Source organism: Scophthalmus maximus, chromosome 12 (genome assembly GCF_022379125.1).
Source record: "Scophthalmus maximus strain ysfricsl-2021 chromosome 12, ASM2237912v1, whole genome shotgun sequence".
Taxonomy (NCBI): domain Eukaryota; kingdom Metazoa; phylum Chordata; class Actinopteri; order Pleuronectiformes; family Scophthalmidae; genus Scophthalmus; species Scophthalmus maximus.
In genome coordinates this window covers 20,933,375-20,955,467 of record NC_061526.1, presented here as the reverse complement: position 1 = coordinate 20,955,467, position 22,093 = coordinate 20,933,375, and the positions used below count along the sequence as shown (strand labels likewise).

The following is a 22,093-nucleotide window of genomic DNA, read 5'->3' as shown; positions in this document are numbered from 1 at the left end:
TGCTCCCTTTTGTCTGCCTGCTGACAGCTTAGTGTTTGTTTGCGGGGGGGTGGGGGGTGTTGGTGGTGTTATTTGTCTGCGTGCTTTCCACATTTCTGTGTTATCCCACTGTCTGAAATACTCACAGTGCATCTATATCAGCAGATTAGCTCGTGAGCTAGACATTTAAATGAAGTTAAACACTCATGCACGTGTTTAAAAATGGAGTTCATCCATGTCCAAGAACATGTATCTACTGTACATGGCAACGGCAGCAGGAGCCTGTGCTCTCTATTGAACTGCATCTCCCCCTCATCTTCATCGTGGAGCTTGATTTTACATAAGAGAACCTCCAGAAAATAGCTCCGCCCCCCCTGAGATGCTCCCACTGTGGTCATGTAAACATACAAACCCTTGAAATTATGTAACCAGGTAAAAAAATATAGCGCAGACGTTTTCTAATTCTCTGTGTGTGTGTGTGTGTGAGTGAGCGCACAGAGCGAGGGGGAAGTATCTAATGATGACTAATTATTTCACACAGACAAAATTACAGTATTTGAAGTCGTTCACTGTTCTCCCTCTTGCAAACTAAATTGAGAGCGACGTGGGACGTTCAAGGAAATCACTTGTTTCATGTGCAGGGTTCCTCCCAGTCATTGACTCACATAATTCTGGTTATGAGACGGAAGAGAAAAGCTCTGGATCAGTCGTTTAATTCTTTCTTTCTTTCTTTCATTTCTTTTTTTTTCCTTTTGCTCAGCAAAGACATTCTGCAGCTCTGTTACATAATCCGGGGAATCGTCCATTTCATTAGTCGTCAACGCAGCGGCTGCCGAAGTGTCTAGATTTTCAGATCGGATCTTTACAGAGAGGGGAGGCCAAGTTCAGTGCAGTGAAAACTGAAATGTCCTCTGTTTTTGTTTTTTCATATCATCACAGTCATATAAATAGAAGGACCCAGTTTGAGAACCCAGTGCTGGAGGCCAAGAGAAGAGTCCAGCAGCAGCAGCAGATGCAAAGCCAGGGTCTGTCGTCACTGCCCCTTCCCTCCATCTACAGAGGTAAGACCACCGAGCTGGTGGAAAACAAACCCTCTGTCTGTGTAGCTGCTTTCAATAACGAAGTCCGGACATTGTCCTGAACTTTCTCAGATTGTTTTTTCCAGTTCTTTGTGATCCTGCCAACAAACAAACATAGGTGAAAACATAATCTCCTTGGCGGATGTAAACATTTGATGTGAAAGATTGCAGTCTTTTTTTCTTTTTTTTTTGTAGATTATCAACGTCGAATTTAGGTTTGGAAATATCCAGGTACTGAAAGTGTCCAATAGATAACAATATGTTATTTAAATAGCCATGAATTCTTTGTACAAATCAGTGGCGTACACACACAAACGTGGGCTCACAAGAAGAAGCAAACTATACGACAAGAAGTCCAAAACTAAAAAAAACATTATGAATATTTGAAACATATTCAGAAAAGAGTTGACAAACTTAACCCGAACAAAACTGATTCAAATTCAGTATTGTAATAAGAATATTTTGGTTGGTATTGGTCATCTATTTATTGAGAACTTTACACGTTTATGTCATCATAGTGTGTACAAAACAAATCAAAACAAAATGCAACTCACTTCCATTTTCACTTCCCTTATTTCAGGGGAAACTTGCCAATCATGAGCTAGAACAAACTTCTGGATCATACGGAGCAGGACTATTGAAATGTGAAGAGTCGGTGGAAAACGACTGCGTTTCGATTGCGGACTGATGATAAAACTTGTCGATCATATGAATTAGTGCTTTTCCCCCCCGAGTGAACATGTGGGTTCCGATGTGATTCACTTCTTTTGTGTAATGACCGGTGTGTTGCTACCTGATTGCAGTGCTCACTCTGCACCAGCCAAAGCAGTAGGATGTACTGCTAGAAAAAAAAGACTGTCTGGAACTGGCGATGTGGAGGTTTGTTTCCGTAGTAACGTAGTAGTCCGCCCGCTCCGAGCCGAGAGCCTGTCTCCGTGGTTACACTCTGTGTACACTCCATTGAGGCTCTCTCTCCTCCCTCTCCCCACCTCCTCCTCCCTCCTCTTCTCTCCAAAACGTCGATGCCAGCGGAGGATGCCAAACCTTGTGCCACCCTCCCCAGATCCGTCCTCGCGCAGGTCGGCGCCGTGCCCGAGCGCTGCCACAGCCTCGGCGACCTCTCCCGCTCGCCGGCGCAGGGTCGCAGGGCTGCGGCGTGCGCGGCATCCTCCTCCGCCGACGTCTCCCCGCTCCGGCGCGTTCTGACTCGGCGGATGAATATGTGCCCCCACCACCACCAGCAGCAGCAGCAGCAGCAGCCACTTCACGCCTCCGCCTGCGCTGTGGTGCTCGAGCAGCCTGTCTGTAGCCCCTTCTCCCTGTGGCACATTGTCAGTAAGTAGGCCAAGAGAGAGAAGCGAAAGGAGGCTGACTGACGCTCTCATGGCTGCTTTTGCGCTCGTTTTTGACTCACTGTAAGCATGCTAGCTTGCGAGCGAGCTTTTCCCCCTTAGGCTCTGTCTTATGGGGGCCGGCAAAAAAAGCAAACAGAGAGTGTAATCACTCGCAGTCAATGTCTGGACCGGTGACGACAAACAAAGGATGCTTACTAGAGCACTAGCCACGTCTCCTTTCTGAGGTGAAAAGACGGGAGACTTGTTTAAGTGTGACAAAGCTTGTTGGCTGAGATCCTCTCATTCCTTCACAAGGCGCTTCTCCTCCAGACGTCCCCCCCCCCTCTCTACTTCCTCCAGTAATCTCCCAGTTCCTCCCTATAACCCTCCCGAGCATCTTCTCTTGGAACCAATCCCTGATTGACAGCATGTCATTTCGCTGCCTCTCCCGGTTGCCGCGGGACGCGACTGAAGACCCGCACCACTGATGCTCTCTGCACCCCTTCCGCCCGCCACGTCCCAGCATGGGAGTAGAGGAACAGATGATTGTTCCGTGTTTTTGGGATACGCCGGGAGCGATTCTTTTTTTTTTTTTTTTTTTTTTTTTACCGTTGAACAGCACATGCATCTTTCAGCACCACAGCCTCACCTCTGTCCAATTTTTTTTGCAGTTAAAATCATGCCCTGCCAGTTTCCCTGCGGCTACACCCATACCTTACTGGATAAGCTTTACCCATGCCCCCCACCCCTGTGAGCACTGGCCCCCCGCACCAAATATAAGGTCCTTTCAGTCTTTAGCTGCAAAGCCTATTAAGTGTTGATGCTTCCATTTGGTTTATTTTGTCGTGTACTTGTGTCCTTTATAGAGAAGCCGCTGTTCACGCGGGACCCCACTCAGCTGAAGGGCAGTTTCTTGTCCACGGCACTCCAGAAGAGCAACATGGGCTTCGGCTTCACCATCATAGGAGGCGACGAGCCCGACGAGTTCCTCCAGGTGAAGAGCGTCATCCCCGATGGGCCCGCTGCAGCCGACGGGAAGATGGCCACAGGTAAGCCGCAGGCATGGCCGGAAAACACTGAGTCACAGAGAAAAAATAGAACTTTTCTTTATCTTTATTTAACCAGCACTAGTCTGTTGAGACACCAGGCAGACAACGGTCTATGAGTTTCACGAGTAGCAGAATAAACTAGGACCTGAAAGGCACAAAAGTACCTCGACGTTCCTCAGGAAACATGGTGGACGTGAATCACACATTTCTTTAGTTCAGATTCTTTTAGAAACAACACAAATACATAGTTTTAATGAAGTTATTGGGGACTTATACGTGGCCTTTTTCCCTGCAGTATCTGGTCTATATATTGGTTTTACATCCAAAGAAGTGGACGATTTCAAACCACCCGTTTCACACGTTCACCTTTTTTTGTTTTTTTTAAATGCAGTCAAACAGGTGCAGTTCATATAGAGATGAATGTAGCTTCTTACTACAAGTGCATTTCCCCATTCAAACTTACTGTGCGTGTGTGTGTCTGTGTTTGTGTGCGCGCGCGTGTGTGTGTCCTGCAAAGCTTGCACCATACATCCATATCTGCTGCAGAGTTTTGTTCTCCCATTAATCACGAAAGGGACTTCATGAGCATGTGTGCGCCTCCTGGTTGTGGCCACATGGGGCTGGACTGCCGCACATGTGCACTGACACACACACACACACACACACACACACCAGCTGTAGTAAAAGTCAAGGGAATAGAAGTAACAGGTTTTTGTCACTGCTACCAGCATGCAATGATGTTTCTATCTGCAAACGCTGGAGCAAATACAGTGGCCATTTATCACCATATTAAATATGTCTGGATTATTCTATGACCTTGCAGTTGTGTTCATAAATTTCCTTTCAGAACACCGGGTCATAAATGTGCTGTGTATATGCCTCTGGCCCGGGGACATTCATTGCCGTCCGTCTGTCCGTACCAACGTGTGTTCCTTTCTCGTGACAAAATAATATTTCAGGAAAACCAGGAGGGAATTTCTTCAAATTTGGCACAAACGTCCGCTTGACCTGATTAGTATTTGGTGGTCAAAGGTCAAAATCCTTTGTGACCTCTTTGAATACATTTTTGGACTTTTTCAAAGTCCTTTCAGACATGGATGTAAAGTGCAACTTGACTGGTTAGGGGGAGACAAAACAAACACATGATGGACATTCTAGTTTTTATAAATGTGTGGGTGCAGTAGTCAAAAAATAGACTAATAAAGCTTGTCCTGACAATACTGCACATGAAACATATTGGGCCTCGTCCCATCCTCCTCTCTGTCTTTTAGAATCCCCCTCTCTGTTCTCTCCCCAGATTAAACTCCCTTGCCTCCTGTCTCCTCACCGTCAGCTCCTCCCTTCCCTCCCTCGCTCCCTCCCTCCCCAGACTTTGTGTCCTACTTCTGCAGGCGCCGAGCTCGCACCATCACGGAGTGTACTCTTTAGGAAACCCGGGCCTGCAGAGGTGTGAAATTCCCAACTCCAGATAGATAACCTTTTATTGCGTCTCCTTTCTCCTCCTCCGGGCCGCCTCCGCTTATCTTACAAGTTTCTGATGTACTGCAGCTGGAACACACACAGTAGTGTAGAAGTGTTGGCTTTTTTATCTACTGTAGGATTTATTTTTGTCCACAGAAGAACTGTGTGATTCATTAGCTGTGATGTTCTTTTGAGTTGCGTTCCGCTTTGACGTGGAGAGGCTCCAGTTTGGATGCCAGAGGCATCAGTTAACGAAAACTCAAGTGTGTGTGTATTCTGCTCTACTGTATCCATAGACTACAGTGTGTGTTCTATTCGGATAAGACACCGAAGAAAGGCACCAATATTTTGCAGTTTTACAGATTCAGTGTTGATTCTCTTTCCTTGATGTCATCGCTTCGGTCGTAAACTTTGAAACGACGGATTCTCGATGGCAGACAGACGCAGGAAACAGCAGGATATCGGTTTCTGTCTTTGATTCTACTTTGAGGAATATTGAAGAGGCAGATCTTAGAAATTGAACAACATGAGCAAGTCAAAATTCCTTTTCATATTTCAAGGCGCTCGCTGTGTTCGTAGCAACGTATAAACTTTGATGTGGAGGAGTAGTGAGGGGGAACAAAACAAAAACCAAACAGGTTGAGATTTACAAATCCAGAAAAATGAGCGGCGACCTCTCTCGAAGGAGAATCGTCGAATCCTTCAGATGTAACTTTTTTACATCCATGCAACCACAAGAAACAATCATACCTCTCCTCTCCACGAAGGACATATTGTGTGCAATGTGTTCACCGACGAGGAGTAGCGCCTCTGTACAATACAATGATAATGAAAGCGTTCTTTTCTTTTATCTATTCTGTGTCCTTCAGGTACGACCATGCGTGGGACAACATGTGTTTACATGCGAGTCCACAGATTCTCCTTCTCCATCTCTTTCTCTCGCTCTTCATCCTTCCCCTTTGCTCATAAAGAACGAGCGCTTTGAGGTCACGGCTCCGTCGTTTGTTTTCTGCCAGTGTGTCCTGCTACTCTCCATCGATTCTGACAGCGGTGCTCGAGGCAAATGTCGGCCGCGTTTACCCGGATTAATTAAAAGTTCGGTCACGTCACGTTGCCTCAGATCTGCGAGCCTCGATCCCGCGATGCCGAGCAGAAATCATTTGTCCGCAGTACAGTTTACAGTTTGAGACGGAGAGAGAGACGATTTCGGTGATATCTCAACTTCGGTTTACTTCGACAGTGGGTCAGTGGCTCGGCTCGTGTTCAACAGTCAATCCTGGAAAATCCATATGAATGGACATTAGTGACCAGGCCATTAGTGCTGCAATAGCCTCCTGCTTCACGTTTTAAGAGAATTGAACAGGACGGAGCTCGTGGTAAGCAAAGGAGAGGGCCAATCACTGAAGCACACGCATTGCTTATCAATCATCAAGGATCACACACTCTCTCTTTCTTTCACTCTGCCACACACACACACACTCACTCACAGTCTCGCCGTTTCCGCTCAAAAGAGCTCGACAATTACGGCTGCAATTAGAAAATAATTGTTTTCATTATCAGCCCAGGTGATGCTGTTTGTCAGACTTTAATTCGGATCGTGCCTTGTGTTCCCATTCGCTTGGTGCGGGGTTTTTTTAATAAAAACCTGCGTGGTGCCTGCACAGCGGAGCACAAAACACCATATTTATAGAAGCCTCGTGGAGACGAAGATAAGCCTAGATGTGGAGCTTTCTCCCTCTCTGTGTGTGTGCGGGAACGTTTAATTGTCAGCTCGGTTTTTTATCTACAGTGCAGTATATTGGAGTCCCATGAAAGGAAAACATTTTAGCCGACTGAGGTTAGTCCCTGACCACTTAGTATTAAGAAAAGTTGGATGCTATCACAAATTTACTTGATTTCAACTGCAGAAGTGTCCTTGAAACTTGTATGTCATTAACATTCCAGGTCTTAAGTCTGACAATCCTGTTTCTCTTGTCTGCAGGCGACGTCATCGTCTACATCAACGACGTGTGCGTGCTGGGCACCACCCACGCTGACGTGGTCAAGCTCTTCCAGTCGGTGCCCATCGGCCAGAGCGTGACGCTGGTCCTGTGTCGCGGCTACCCTCTGCCCTATGACCCGGAGGAGGCCGGCAACGCCAACAACAACACGGCCACCACCACCACCATCATCTCCCCGCTGGGCATCATGGAGCAGCGGCCCATCATGGTGAACGGCCGCACGGGCTACGACAACTACCTGGATTATCTCTCCCGCACGGCGCGCTTCGTCACGGACCCCGGCCAGGAGCAGGTCAACGCCCAGCAGCAGCTTCTCCCCCCTCATCCGGGCGACACCCACTTGGACGGGTCCCTCCCTCCGACCACGGGCACCACGCCTCCCGACAGCGTCTCCATGGCGTCGTCGGGGGCGACGCAGGGGGAGCTGCTGAGCATGACCATGGTGAAGGGGGCGGACGGTTTTGGCTTCACCATAGCGGACAGCGCCACGGGCCAGCGCGTCAAACAGGTGCTGGAGCCTCAGGGCTGCCCGGGCCTGAGCGAGGGGGATCTGATCGTGGAGATTAACAAGCAGCCGGTTCAGGGATTCACACACACGCAGGTGGTGGAGCTGCTCAAGGAGTGCGCCGTCGGAGCCGAGACCAGCCTGGTGGTCCAGAGAGGTGGAACAGGTAAGAGCGGCCGTCTGCGCGTGGAGGCGACGTGGAAGAATCCTCGGGCTCGGCAGGAGCGACTCGAATCTCTTGCCGTCTCTTTCATATTTGTCTTTCTTGCTGCGTATCCGTCTGCCTTTTCATCTGTGTCATCTTTTGCCATTACAGCCGAGTGTGTCCCCGTGTGTGTGTGTGTGTGGTCCAGTTCAAAGACCACAGAAGCCTTTTATACGCCTCTGCAGCGCTCCGTAATGGCTGACTAATGCACAGCTCCTCTCAAGTGCCCTTCGTAGTCCTCTCGTCTTTACTCAGGGAGAGGGAAAAAAACTGCTTTCATTCTCCTTACTTGAATAGACACCTCTCATCTCCGCTCACTGAGCCATACGTCCTCTCGTGGCCCACGAGTTATTTTCGAGGCCACTATTTTTTTCATCATTTTAACAGTTCAATACGTGTGTGTGTGTGTGTGTGGCCTTGTTTTGTCGGCTCTGGATAAAAAACCCACAGTAATAAAGCTAATGTCAAAAGCACCACCGTTTTGGTTTCTTTTACCCCAAAAAAATACACGCAGACTGCAAATGGCACCAAAGTGCGTTCAGACTGTGTGGCCCTCTGACAATCATAATTATGCCCCACTCTTGTCATGAGTGACACACAGGGCTGTTATATGCAGTCGACAGGTAGCCGGCTGTTTTTTCTTCTTTTTGCTCTTTAAAATGTGTGAGTGCTGCGTCTGGGGATGGTAGATTGTGCGTCGAATCATCTACATGCCCCCCCCCCCTCGAAAACAGGCTGAAGACGTCTTACTTGTAAAGGCCTCCTGGTGATCTTCTTTTTGAATTGTGGCGTGCATCTGCCGGCAATGACTCACTGGCACCGACGCTGGAAATTGAAACGTTAGAGATTGAAATTAAATAGAGAAACGTCGTCGAACAACTCCCCCCTTCGAGTTAACCTGTCCTTATCTTTTTGGGGGGGAACCAGTGATTCTTTTGCTTCGCTCTGTGGAGGCAATTGGTACTCTCTGCCTTTTTGCCTCTTTGTGTTGTGTACCGTCACACAGCGATCGTCGCGCCAGCTGCCTGGTGCCACCGACACCGCTGAGACTCGGCCCCACAAAGGTCAGCAGCGTCCTCTGAATAGATTTTGTTGCCATTTTATTTCTTTTATTTGGCTGCGGGTCTCCGCCGGCCAGCAGGGAGCCTGCAAACAAACACAGAGACACTGAGCGTGAACATATTCATATTATCATCTGCCATATAAACACACACACATGAGGAAGGTCTCAACACACTCCCCACACACACACAACATCAAAAACACACAACCACCCATCTGCGCAGGAAGCTAATGGTGAAGCCCTCCCGCCATCTGTCCGGGTTCCTCACTCGCGAGCTTTAGAAGGTCGAAACAAGCGCTCCCATCTCCGGCCTGTGGAGAAAAATGGCAACCTTATTTACATGCTATATTTCATCTCATTATTCCAAATCTGGATATGGCTTTTGCTCACGCCTGCACAACAATACTCCAGGTTGCAGTGTCACATCTGCTCGTGTTGATTTTCTGTGACATGGCAAGCTGTGGGTGCTAGAGGCGGAGGAGAAGAAGAAGAAGAAACTACACGTCAGTGCCTCCGTACAGTGCCATTACTGCGTTTGGCAAACATATGTAGAAATGAGTAAGAAAATATGCCAAAATATTGGCTGGTTGGGTCGGATTTCAGACACCGTGGGATATCTCGAGAGTATTTTGGGGGATTTAACGAGTGAAACACTGTCTGGCTTTAAGCTCATTACGATCACGAGAGACTTCAGACCCTCCTGGGGCCGGAAGTCCCAATAAAGGGACAACAAAGTCTTTTTAATTTTTTTGTTATCGTATTTTCTACACGAAGGAGACGAATAACGAGACGTGCAACTGAGCAGGAAATATATTTATATTTCTTTATGTGGAAAAGCTAATGATCTGTTATTTTTGTTAAAAGTCTCGCGGTGTTAGTTTTGTGGACTTTCACGTCTTTGGTTGATGCTTTTCTTTTCTCCGTTCAGGAGAGAGTAGGAAGGATTCAGACCGTCTATAGATGTTAACAGCTTTGCGAGCGAGAGCCGTCAGCGCCTCACTGAGAAGCACATGGTGATGGAGAGAGAGGCGGTTCTCGTAGTCACTCAACACACGACAGATAGAACGGGACAGAAGCAGTAACTAATGCGGGGTGCGAGCGTTTCCCATCGAGATGTCAAGTCGACCTTCTTCGATCCGCCTAAATCTCCACTGTGGTCGTCTTTCAGCCGTGCGAGTCGCACGTCCTCCTCCTTAAAACATGGAGTCCTGTTTACCACGATCCAATAATTTTTTCCCACATTCCTCAAAACGTACGCGGACGGAACGGAGGTTTCACATCCCTGGTTGTCGTTTCACAGCAACATGAAGAGACACCAGTACCATATTGAGTATGGATCTAATGATGGGAGTGATGTGGCAGAGATCTGTCCAGGACACTAGACAGGTGCATGATTAATGAAATAAAATATTCATTTGAGAAATAATTCACTGAATAATTGATCATGTTAGATGACGCCCTATACCTAACCTGTAACGGCCGACGTGTGTCTTGCTCAGTGGCGAAAGGACGCCATCAAGCTTAATGTCTTGAACGCACTTTTCCTTTAATGAAGGTCCATTCGGTTTCATTATAGCTTTCGGCTCAGCGGAGCAGTATTTGGGGGAATCTCTTATTGAAACTGCCGAGAGAATCGATCTCCTCTCACGACGTTTGGGTTTTGAGATCCCTGAGGACCGCACCACAGTCGTACAGGTATATTATACGCACACAAATGAACGTGAATCCATTTTGTTTTTAAATTAATCTGTGAATCTGCCGTAGAAATGGAAATATATACAAAAATCAGCCGCTGCATCGAATCGATTAAGTTTCATGACATCATTTCAGGACGAGGAAAATGTAATTTTCAGCAATAGAAATTCTTATTTTACAGATTAAAGGGCCATATACTATATCAGACTCCCTGATTCCCTGTTCCCACCCGGCTTCCCTCAGGAAGGCCAGCGCCGAGCGTTCAGCTGTCATTATAAAACTGTCACCATGCGGCCGGACTCGTGTTCCACCTCATAACACAACGCAATTTGGCCTGATCCTAATACGGGACCACTGGATACTCGCCACACGCGGCCTCATTGAAAATTGTCTCTTTCTCGTTGCCAGTGTGACAGAAATAGAGGGGAAAGGGACCCATGGGATATCCGTCAAACATTTGGAAACTCTGCATCACAACACAATCCAAAAAGCAGAGGACTGGCTGAGCACCAGAAGCTGACTACGTTTGAAAAAAAAGAAATCGAGTCTGCATATTTCTGCATGACTGAATTGTGTTGTTATGATTCCCCCCTTCTTATCCTGCGGACAGAGAAGCCACCACTTTGCACCTCGCACACTCGAGAAGTCAAATGAGAGGCGGGACTTCGTAACTCCCCGTGTGTTCTACACCAACACAATCCGGCGATACTGTTATGGTTATTTTATGGCCGTTGCTATGACGACAAGCTCCCAATGTTACACACACACTTCCTGTGGCTTTGCGCTGTCCTGGACACACAAGACAGTGCAGCAGAGCGTTCGATCGATGTAACGACAGAGAGCAAATGTAGGTTTTTACCGTCAATACGTCATCACCACATTCTTGTCTGTACCTTCATTTCTCTAATAGATCAATCAACCTGATGATCAAAATGAAGCGGCACTTTGTTTTGCATTCGTTCCTACACTGGAGTGCACATGTGGAATATATTTTGTAGCAAGGCACAACAACAACGCATTTACTTTCTCAGGAGACTGGGGTCATTTGGAGCAAACAAACCTGGTGTTGTTTTTCCAATCTATAACACACAGGGTTGTTTGGCAGTATGGAATCGGTGCACGGTTACAGTTTCTCTCTCTGCTCGACTCGGTCGACCGCTGCCGCGTCTCTGCACAAAGATTGTGGGGGTCAAGAGCCTGAGTCAAGTTTTTTTGTTTTTTTTTCCAGCTGCGTATTCTAAAAGAATGTTGTCCCTGGTATCGGCGATATTACATCTCGTATCTCATTGGAAGAATGCAGCGTTTGCCATCAAGCAGAGGATTTAGAAGAGTCCCACCGGCTCGACTGGACAGACCGCAGAACTCGTTTTGTCCGTCGGTCCGTCAAACCGTTGAATCAAGGTTTGATCTCTCAGTAGGCGACTTCATTCTTTCGTTTTCTGTTTTCTGTTTCCTTTTTTGCTCTGTTGAACTATCTAACTGGCTCCAGCTCTTGGCGAGGCAGAAAGTTTGTGGTAAAATGGCTTCTCTGCCCTAAATGTGATTTCCTCTGGATGTTAATGATGTAGATCTTTCTCTTTTCTTTTTTACAAAATTGGTTTTGCCTTTTATGGTCCCGTTGGCATGTGTCGCGACTCCGCTCGAAGAGCTCCCCATCGAAAGCGAGAGTCATCAGCTGACCGTCCAAAAGTTGAAGCCATTCATTTATGATCAGACTATCCAGTCAATTAGGTCGCATCACCTCGACAGGACCGCGCTCGTAATAAAGTTCTGATATTTAAGCATCCCTGAAATTTGACTTTGACTCCCCAGACATTTTTTCCCCATCAAAAATGGGCACTCGCCATGTCTCTCGCCATCAGTTCATCATTGTGTCAGCGTGCGTGTGTGTGTGTGTGTGTGTGTGTGTGTGTGTGTGTGTGTGTGTGTGTGTGTGTGTGTGTGTGTGTGTGTGTGTGTGTGTGTGTGTGTGTGTGTGTGTGTGTGTGTGTGTGTGTGTGTGTGTGTGTGTGTGTGTGTGTGTGGGGCAGACAGCCTCATTAGCGGCTATCTGACCATTAACAGGCCGTATCCTCATTGAGCACACCAGCAGAGACACGGGGGCTGTAATTAGCCTCAGAGACATTCGGCTCGTTTTCACACACACTCGCGCCCGTTTAGCTTTCCACTAACACGCCGCACACTCTCCCCCGCAGCTGCCCGCCCGCCCACACACTCACACAAAATCCCGAGCCACATGGTCCAATTCACACAGGTTTGTGCGGTACACCTACGCGCAAATCCAGGCGGCACCACTTCATATTTCCTTTTTCCCTCGTCTCGTTCGCACATGTCCTGGGGCAGCCTTCTGTACACAAGCCCCCCCCTCCCCCCATTATGAATCAGCTGTGTAGTTTGGCCTCATGCACAGCGATGACCAGAGGCGGCTTTTTAAAAAACCTCAGGTGAAGGTCGGCTTTTGCAGAGAAAGAAAAGAAGACGAAGAAGAAGAAGAAGAAGAAGAAGGGTTTGATTCGCTGAGCCCACTTCGTCCTCTCGGGGGGGGGGGGGGGGGGGGGGGGGGGGGGGGGGATTGCTGTGTAATGAGACAGTGATTCATTGGATTATGTGTGTGAGATAGAGCAGTTGGAAACAAAGGAGAGAAAGAGACATGAAGGAGAAAGAAGGAGAGTGATGAGTTTGGCTCTCTGCCTGTAGACTGCAGACTGTCGGCCATGTTCGCACTTACACTTCTGTCCCCCAGCAGCTCTAAACCCCGGAGGAGCTGCCAGCCAGGGATCAATACCCCGTCCTGTTGACCCCGGGAAGTCACCCGGGGGGGGGGGGGGGGGGGGCCTGTGCACGAACGGGCAAGAGGCTGAGACCGGGATTGTTGCGGAACTGCGACGGGGTTAAGAGAAAACGGATGTTGTTCAGCCTCGTTGCATCAAAATTAGATCACAGTCTCCTCCCTGTGTGTGGGACGAGTAGATTTGCCAACCTTGGTCGCCTCTTAAACAAATCAAGCGCTCCTCTTTGGGTTTTGTTTTTTTTAAATGGGGGTGGAGTGATTACCCTGCGATTGCGTGAGCGTGATTAAACAAATTGTGCAGGATTGAGCTTTAATATCGTGCATATTAAACCGTGGGCCCTGCAAACAGTTTGTTCACACTTCTTTTGCGCACATGGAACAGGCGTGTTTTCAATAGACGGTGCAGAAGAATCGTGTTTTTTTCTGCCGTGGACGTTGTGCGAAGCATCCATGGCCTCACGAGGAGCAGATACATATTCATAAAAGGGCTGGAAGATTCATGTGCGCCGCTGCCATAAATTTCAGTGTTATCATAGCCTCGTTTTTAAATAATTGAGTTTGTGTTAGCCTCTCGTCGTGTTTTTGTGTGGGAGAACAAATGTGAGCTAGTCTGTGTGTGTATGTGCGTGTGAAAGTGTTGAATGTGTGTTCGCATCTTTGGGCCGTTTTATTCTTCAAAAGAAAAAAAAACATGGTCACGGTCGACTTTTAGAAACGTGTTGATGGGCAGCCATGAACATTTTCATAACTAATTTAACTCTTACGCAATGGCTAGAAAACAGGAAGTCAACTATCTGTTACAGAGTCCACTTACTGTGTTGAGTTGTGCACAAAGTTAAAATTACACAAAGCTTCTGTATCCAACTCGTGGAACTAGAACTAGTAGATCATGATGTTCCGGCAACGTGGATGACATGTGCAGTAGGTAGAAGATTTTATCGTCCTTCACTGACTCCCCCGCGTCCGCATCCCGCAAATTTCCCACGCGTCTGAGTCCCAGTCGCCCCACATGCGGCGGAGGCTCATCAGGAGTCCGATCACACAGCAGCACCGTCGTTGCCAGACAAAACTGGAGGACTCTGCACCCTTGGAGCAGAAAGCCTCTCTGGGAGAGAAAGAAAACACTTCCCCAGCTCAGAACTCTTTAATTGGACTCTTTCTGAGCAGAAAATGAAAACCAGGCTCGGCCGGCGAACGATTGTCGTTCGTCATTTACACTGTGGAGTTATCTAAGTGATGTACTGTATGTGTTTTTTTAAGGGGGATAATCTGCCCTCGTTGCTGGTGTTGTACTGGTCTTGCCCGCAAAAGATTCGACCCAGTCGGCCTCGATGTCGAAGTGCACGTCGGACGCCACGGGGTTCGTGTAGCCCTTGTGCTGCGGAGCTGACAAGTCCCATTAGCAGTCAGGCTAAGGGCTTTCAGCACCGCGGACAGCTCCTTTCGCTCGCTCTCTTTCCTCTCAGCCTTTTCATCCTGTCCCTTGCCCCCCCGCCCCCCTCCTCAGCTTCCAGCCATGGCGCACAGCGACACCCGCTTCCAACTAAATGTTTGCTTCGCTCGAGTTCCCAGTGACTCTACCCCCGAGGGTCCCGTCGCCCCCCCCCCCCCCCCCCCCCCCCCCCCCCCCCCCCCCCCCCCCCCCCCCCCCCCCCCCCCCCCCCCCCCCCCCCCCCCCCCCCCCCCCCCCCCCCCCCCCCCCCCTCCCCTCTGTCTGCCAGGTTCTTGCCACCCGGTTTGAGGACTGCTCTGTCGCTGCCTCCCTCAGATGTTCTGTAGGTATTTGAGCTTTTCACTGAAGAGCACTCTTTGTGGAGAAAAAGTCACAAAAAAAATCCTCTTTGTCCCTTGCTCCTATTATACTTTTAAATACATTCTTTCTTGTTTTGGGGGCTGATGAAATATCTCCACTGTGCCGGGGAAAAGCAAAAAAACTGGCATTGGGTTTTTAGATGAGCCGTCATGATTAACAAGTTAATTGGCTTATTCTGGCTCACAGTCTGCAGAAAACACTGCCAGATTTCATCGTGCAGTGTTTTTTGTTTTTTTATCACTGGTGACTCAGCGAGACGAATGTTGTAGCAGTGTGACGGGAGCCTCGCCAGGTCCGAGACTGGCGAGGCTGGCGCACGAGTCAAGTAGTCAGCCCGTAATTTGATCCCTCCATATGCAAACGCTTAGCCGCTTCCCAGAGGGCAGAGCGAGGCATGAAAGACAGGAAAGGGGGAGGAATCGAATCGAGAAGATGGAAATTTCTTTACATTGCTCCTGTAAATTTTATGACAGACATAGTGCTGGATCAGGTTTTGTGTGTGCGTGTGCGTGCGTGTGCGTGTGCTTGTGTGTGTGTGTGTGTGTGTGTGTGTGTACGGGTGACAGCTGCGACATATGTCAGGGTGTTTTCTGTCAACATCCGAGATGAATATCTTGTGCTTATGCAGTAAAGCAGAAACGTGCGATGCACCTTCGTAAAGTTCACCGCAAAAATAGATGAGGAATGGGGCAATTCAAAGGGACACGGGTGCCCTTTACCTTGCTGCTTTGTATTTATAAACCAAAACTAGCACAGTCATCCTGAACCGCCTTGAATTAAAAGTGAGAACAAATCGAATCCCACTTTCTTCACATCGTCACTGTCAGATCTGTGCTACATTTGCCTTCGTCCCTTTCGTGTAAAACAATCGTAACGCTGATGTTTGATTAAACTTTTTGCTGCACATGGGTGAGGTCAGACCCTTTAAGTCACATTTATAATTAAAGTGTCTATATTCAATGTTTTTGTACTGAGAGGAGCATATAGATGGCAGAAAAGAACCATTCCAAATGGAAGCTGGGTGTAAAGACCTTCAAAACACAGTTATCATCTTAATATTACCTTTACAAATTACTAAATCTTTAAACGACTACATACATTTCATTTTCTCATTAACAAAAAAGGATCTCAAGGTTCATGTAAATCCTGATCATTGTCGGAAAAGATGAATCCATTGCCTCTTTTCCGACCACAGGTTTATTTCATTTCATTTTGTAGCTCATGTTCGACCACACGTTGTTTCTCCGGCCTTACGTTAATCTCTCTCTTTACCCTCACAATACGTGTGTGTATATATATATATACATATATATTTATTTTTCCATTTTTCTGCTCTGTGTGTTTATCCTGTTTTGAGTGAGCTTTGCTTTTCTTTATCCCTTCATTCCATTCTCACTGTTTTCATGTCACGTCCTTATTTACATTTTTTTTTCTCCTGCATTTCAGTTGATAATGTTGTTTTTTTGTTTTTTCCCCCCTTTCTTCTGTTATCCTCACAAATCCCTCGGAATAAGCTTCCACAGCTAAAATTAAACCTCACATTTTCTCTTTCTTGTCATCTTTTTTTTTTTCAGTCTAAAGCATATTTTGTTTTCTCAACATTGCAGGTCACTATTCACCCTGGAAGACCCCTAAGCAGGTAACATGCATCTGCCTCCAAAAACCGGGACTGTCCCCATCTTTTTAATCTTTAATGTAGATTTAAGCACCAGCCTGAATACAATTTGTGCTCATCAGAATGACTCTGAACTTGTTCTTTTACGCTCTACAAATGACTTTTTCCTGTCGCTCCTTTGTCGTACTAACTCAATTGATGATGAACGTGGCTTTTTCAACAAGTGGCCCTTGATATCTTGACTTCCGTCATTGCTGCGAGATGGCAAAAGGATCAAGTAGCGCACTCATAACATCACTACACTACTTGATCCTGCTAGTCGAACTTGATTCACGTGCCTGACTCAGTGCCATCAGGGTTATCCACACTCGGGCTATTTGAACTATGCTACAGCTGCAGGGCTGCTATCTGTCTGTAATGTGACGCGGCCCAGATGTATTTCCTTCATTTTTTCCACTCTTTTCTGTCGCACTTTCATGCCATACATTTCCTCCCTGGTCATTTCTCATTCATTTTGCCTTTATTTCCAAATCAAAACGGCGTATACGACATCTCTGCAGCTTCTTGCCCTTGCTTCCTCTGCCTCTATAAAACACACTGCTATAGTATCATGTTGTCCCCAGGCCCAGCAGCTGATCTGTCCACCCCAAAAAACATCCTCTTAGATCAGATTCACTCTGTGTTTATGTGCATTTGTCACACTCGCATGCCTGCACATGAGTGTTTTCTGCCCGTCTTTCTTTGCTTTTCTTTGTGCCACTATCTGTGTAATCCATTTCATGCCTGGACGTCCACCCAGCGCGGCTCTGACCGGCCCCTGACCCCGCCATCGTGTTGTCCCCATTCCAGATCACCAGCGACAGCACAGAAAAACCTCCAATGTGTCTAGCTCTTGAGTCCCCTGTCTGCTGAAATCCCCTCGATGTTCATCACCTTGTTTTGCTCCCTCTCAAATTAAACAATCCCCCCCCCCCCCACACACACACACACAGCAGAGTTCAGAATCAGTTTAATTGGATACCATTTGTTACAGGGAAAATACCCACCGCTCTGACAACGAAACGTGGAGGAAACTTGACCAATAAGGGAAGAACAGGGAATTGATATAATTGTCATATCGACCTGCAGTCGAGTGAAAAGCTCAGCCGGCGGCTTCCGAGAGATTCGTTTGCAAATGAGCTCATCAAGGTTTGCCTGTCAGATCCAGCCGGTACTGTAGGTAACAGCTTCGTAAAATATCGGAGGAAGCGCAGGTGGTTTCTTCATTATGTGAATCAAAAAGGCCGCCTGCCTGTCCGCTCGTCCACGAGTGTGCTCGCTTCAAAAGTCTTAATCAAACAGACAAAACAGAGGCGTAGAGAGAGAGAGAGAGAGAGATCAGGATGTGCAGTCGTCTGAGCCCTAACAAGATCTCAAGTCGTGCCTCACATCAAATGCACGACACGACTGGAACCATAACGAACACAAACACTTTTTGATTCTGGCCCCGGAGGTTTTAGCGAAGCTGATATTTTATTCTCGCTACATCTCGAAAAGCAGATGCCCCCTGTAATTCTCAGTATCAGAGTCTGCCATATGCAGCCGGTCCCGCCGCCTCGGTTTCAAAAGCAGCTCATAGCTCCCCCCAGATCCATCTCTCGCGGTTTTCTGACATGTCCCCCCGCTCCTCTGACACGTGAGGGCTGACGCTCTCTGACTGGTGTCGTCGAAACCGACGTTGTCGCCTCAAATACTTGACGGCACATTATTTTCTAAATGTGTTTGCGGAAGCAAATTGGGTTTAAGCAAACGATTTATCCCCCCACAAAAACAGAGATGCCTGCTGTACAGTATGTGGTGGGCATTTTGTAATATTGCTGAACTCCCCTCCAACGTTCTTCTGTATGTTTTCCTCCTCATGCACATATCCTCGATATACACTGTGATCCAGACGGCCAATCATTTGTTTCGCCTACTAACCCCACTAACTGTCTGGCTTCTTGTCTCTGCAGCTTGAATTGACCGTTCACTAAACCCCAAACCCCCGGACAGGGATTGTCCAGTCATAGCTCAGCCACCGTAACATTGCCAAAATCAATGGTTTATGGTTGGAAATGAGAAGATTTTTGCACCCCCCAAAAAAATGAAATTAAACGTTAAATTAGCCACTATTCCTTTTCTACATCGTGCTGTTTGAGAACAGAAAACTTGACAGGCGTAGCAACAGTGACTAAGGGCAGCGGGGCTTGGCAAACGGTCAAATCTCCTCAAATCAAACTCTACTTTTTATTTCTGTTTTATTCATGGTTATGAAGCTAATGGAGCATCGGGGGTGGGACAGCTGGAAGGGGAAGTACTGACCCCTCATGCCGCTGTGCTTTACAGGTGATGGAGCAGTGGGAGTCCCAGCAGGGCCAGGGCGGCCCCGCTCAGACCGGCCTGTCGGCCCCCGTTATCCCCCACAGCGCCCCTTACCCAACACACCATCTCCACAGGGCCTCGGCCCCAGACTCGGCCGCCGAGGCCCTGGCCCTGGCCAAGCCAGAGCCCTATGACCTTTATGAGAAGTCCAGGGCTATCTATGAGAGTAGGCGTAAGTACCGGAGCTGATGCCGCAGGTGTAGCACCAAAAACGCACTCCTCGCTGGAAGGCGGCGTCGTGAAGGCTCATCCCTCTCTTCTCTTCGCCTGCACGAACACACACACGAGAGAATAATCGTTCACTTTTTTGCTGCTGCACGGGAAACTTGACCTCCTTCTATCAAAAATGTGAATTTCAGCAGGAGATACCTGCGCTTTAAATAATCATCAGACGCTTCGCAGTCGCACCCCCTCCCTTTAGCATTTGCAGCTACTTATCCTTGTATTATCTCGTTTGATCTTTGTTCCTTTAATGCCTTCGCAAAGCCAATTCACACACACACACACACACACACACACACACACACACACACAGACCCATATTAGCTAACAGTCTCTTTATTGACTTGAAGGAACTTTACATCCAGGCATTGACATCCTGCCACCCCACCCCATAAACACGGAATAAATTAAGCCTCCACTCAGCAGCTGATGGTTTTTATTTCTGGGACATAACGTTGTGGTGCCAGCGACCATTACCTCCCGTCCGCTTGTGAAGAAGAACGTCTTTTCTTTCCTTTTTTTTTCTTCTGAGGACATTATCGTCAGGATGCATCATTACTCCTCTCACAACTTTATGGGTTTGTTTGTGTGGGTGTTGCAGTAATCAAAGTTAGATGTAGTGACTCAACTAGTCCCATATGAAGCCCAAACCACCAAATTCCCATTATAATACAGATTTTTACACATCATATGTGAGCTTTTAATTTGATACATGGCCCTGTGTATGTATAGCAGCCATAAATATTACCAATATGATTGTGTGTGAAAGTTGTGTCAACACCAACAGGGGCGTTATCTCGACAGTGTCCGGTTTCTTTCAAGTGGCCGTTGCTCACATGAGATTCTCAAATTTTCAGTGGTGCCTTTTGCGAGGCACCAGTTATTCGAGACGACGTGGCTCGTCTCCTTGTCAAACCTCCTTCTCTCGTTGTCCGTCTGTCTCTGTCGTCCTCAGCGGTGGACGCTGTGAGACGCCGTAGCTCTCACACAGTGAAGGTCAGAGAGTTAAATCCGTCTCGAGTGTGACCTTTTTTTTTTTGGAACGCAGCGTAATTAGAACCCCCAGGCTCCCCGACCTCCTCGTGTTCTCAGTGAACGACTCTGTGATGATGTTGTTTAATTTTCACACGGACTAAGAGTAAGGTCAGCATTTATGTAAACGGGTGGGGTCAAAGGGTGAGGTCACACAAACACTGTGACATATTTTCCTCACTTATCCCGATTAAAACTGTCCACATGTGGTTCTGTTGATTCAGAGCAACAGGGACACGACGTGCTCCTGTTTTCATTGAGCGCCCCGATCTGCTTTTAAGTCGACCTTGAGTTGAGGTCATTTTGTCAACTTTTTTTTTGCCTTCAAAAAAGGATCCATTTGAAAACTCCTTTGACATGATTTTTTTTTTTTAATTTTACACTTAAAAAAGGATGTCATTTCAATTGCCCTTTAGACATTTGCATGGGCAACATCTCCGAAGCTCTATCGGAGTAAGAAGGAGCACTGCATGTGGTTTCTGTGGCAACAGCTGCGTCACCGCTCTTGTCTGTAGTCATGATATCTCCTCTCCCCATCACTCCCGCCGAGTCGCAGCCGAGCGCTCGCCGTGATTAAAACAGTCGGAATTGGAATCAATTTCTCATTCGCAGCCACTTGTCCACGGTCGACTTCATCTCGCTACTTTGCAGATCATGTTGTTGTGCGAAAGCCCCTGATTGCAGATTAGTGCTCGCGTCCCTCCTGGCGCTGTAAATAAGGAAGCGGTATATTACACGCTGTAAGCACTTCCTCACTTTTATAGATGATGCTGAAACTCCACGATGACATTAATGCTGACACGCGGCCTTTTCTGCCTTGTTCTACCCTTTGTGGGAGTTTGTGTATTTTTCTCTTGTGCTCTCCAAACGTGTGTGCATTTCTCCGTGAACCATATTTGTGCATCTCTTATTGTTTATTGGTGCTTCTTACTTTTTTTTCTTCTCTTTTCTTCTGTGTAGAACCCGGCCAACTGAGGACTACTTTCACTGCGGACTCCGCAGGTAAACATCTGATCTCTGCTCGGAAAACACACTGTGCTTTAGATGACGGGATTTGTTTTAAACCGTCGCCCGTGTTCGTGTCGCCTCAGGGGCGGAGTACCAGGACATCGAGGTCCACCTGCGCCGACAGAAGTCGGGGTTCGGTTTCCGGGTGCTCGGCGGAGACGAGGCCGGGCAGCCTGTGAGTCCGGAGACGCGTGAGAAGGCTCGTATGGCGATGGGCGTGGAACCCTGTCATTTTCTCTCCTCTCTAACCCACTACACACACACACCGTGTACACCTAACCTTTGACCCCCTGAGAGAGTGATGGCTCTGGCTGCTTTGGTGTTTTTTGCCATGTGTTAAAGTAACAAAGCAACACTTCAACCGTGCTGTTCAGCTGATTAATTATCACTTTAACAACCAATTTAACACCCACTGCTTGTGACACTTACACAGTTCAGCATCTTAAAAAAAACCAAAAAACCTCTGGACGTCTACTTCCTGTTTGTAACGGTCTACGTCGTTTAATGATAGATCCTGATCGGGGCGATCATCGAGAAGAGTCCGGCCGACCTAGACGGACGCCTGCGGCCTGGCGATGAGCTGCTGTTCGTGGACGGGATCCCGGTGGTGGGGAAGCCACACAGATACGTCATCGACCTGATGCATGGGGCGGCGCGCAACGGCCAGGTCAACCTGGTCATCAGGAGGAGGCTGCAGGCCGGTGAGAAAACGTGGAGGGAGTTGGCGAGTAGTTGATCGTCCAAAATACTTTTTTAGGAAGTTTTTAAAGCTTTTCAAATCTTATGAAAGGTTTTGGATTGATTCAAAGACGTCACCATGTGGCATGGAAATTCTTCAATCA

The 22,093-nt window shown here is 47.6% G+C and overlaps 1 protein-coding gene across 12 annotated transcripts in view; it reads left to right on the top strand.

The window, feature by feature from the left end:
* magi2a (membrane associated guanylate kinase, WW and PDZ domain containing 2a) overlaps positions 1-22,093 on the top strand; it is a 152,869-nt gene that overhangs the window by 118,667 nt on the left and 12,109 nt on the right. For 5 of the 12 annotated variants that reach the window (XM_047336371.1, XM_047336370.1, XM_047336374.1 and 2 more), the window contains exons 8-16: positions 919-1,040; positions 2,088-2,393; positions 3,259-3,441; positions 6,884-7,573; positions 16,582-16,613; positions 18,954-19,161; positions 21,204-21,245; positions 21,335-21,450; positions 21,763-21,952. In XM_047336371.1, coding sequence (XP_047192327.1) covers positions 919-1,040; positions 2,088-2,393; positions 3,259-3,441; positions 6,884-7,573; positions 16,582-16,613; positions 18,954-19,161; positions 21,204-21,245; positions 21,335-21,450; positions 21,763-21,952 — 1,889 coding nt within the window. The remainder of the gene's footprint in view (positions 1-918; positions 1,041-2,087; positions 2,394-3,258; positions 3,442-6,883; positions 7,574-16,581; positions 16,614-18,953; positions 19,162-21,203; positions 21,246-21,334; positions 21,451-21,762; positions 21,953-22,093) is intronic. The other 7 variants (XM_047336376.1, XM_047336381.1, XM_047336379.1 and 4 more) reach the window with 3 other exon arrangements.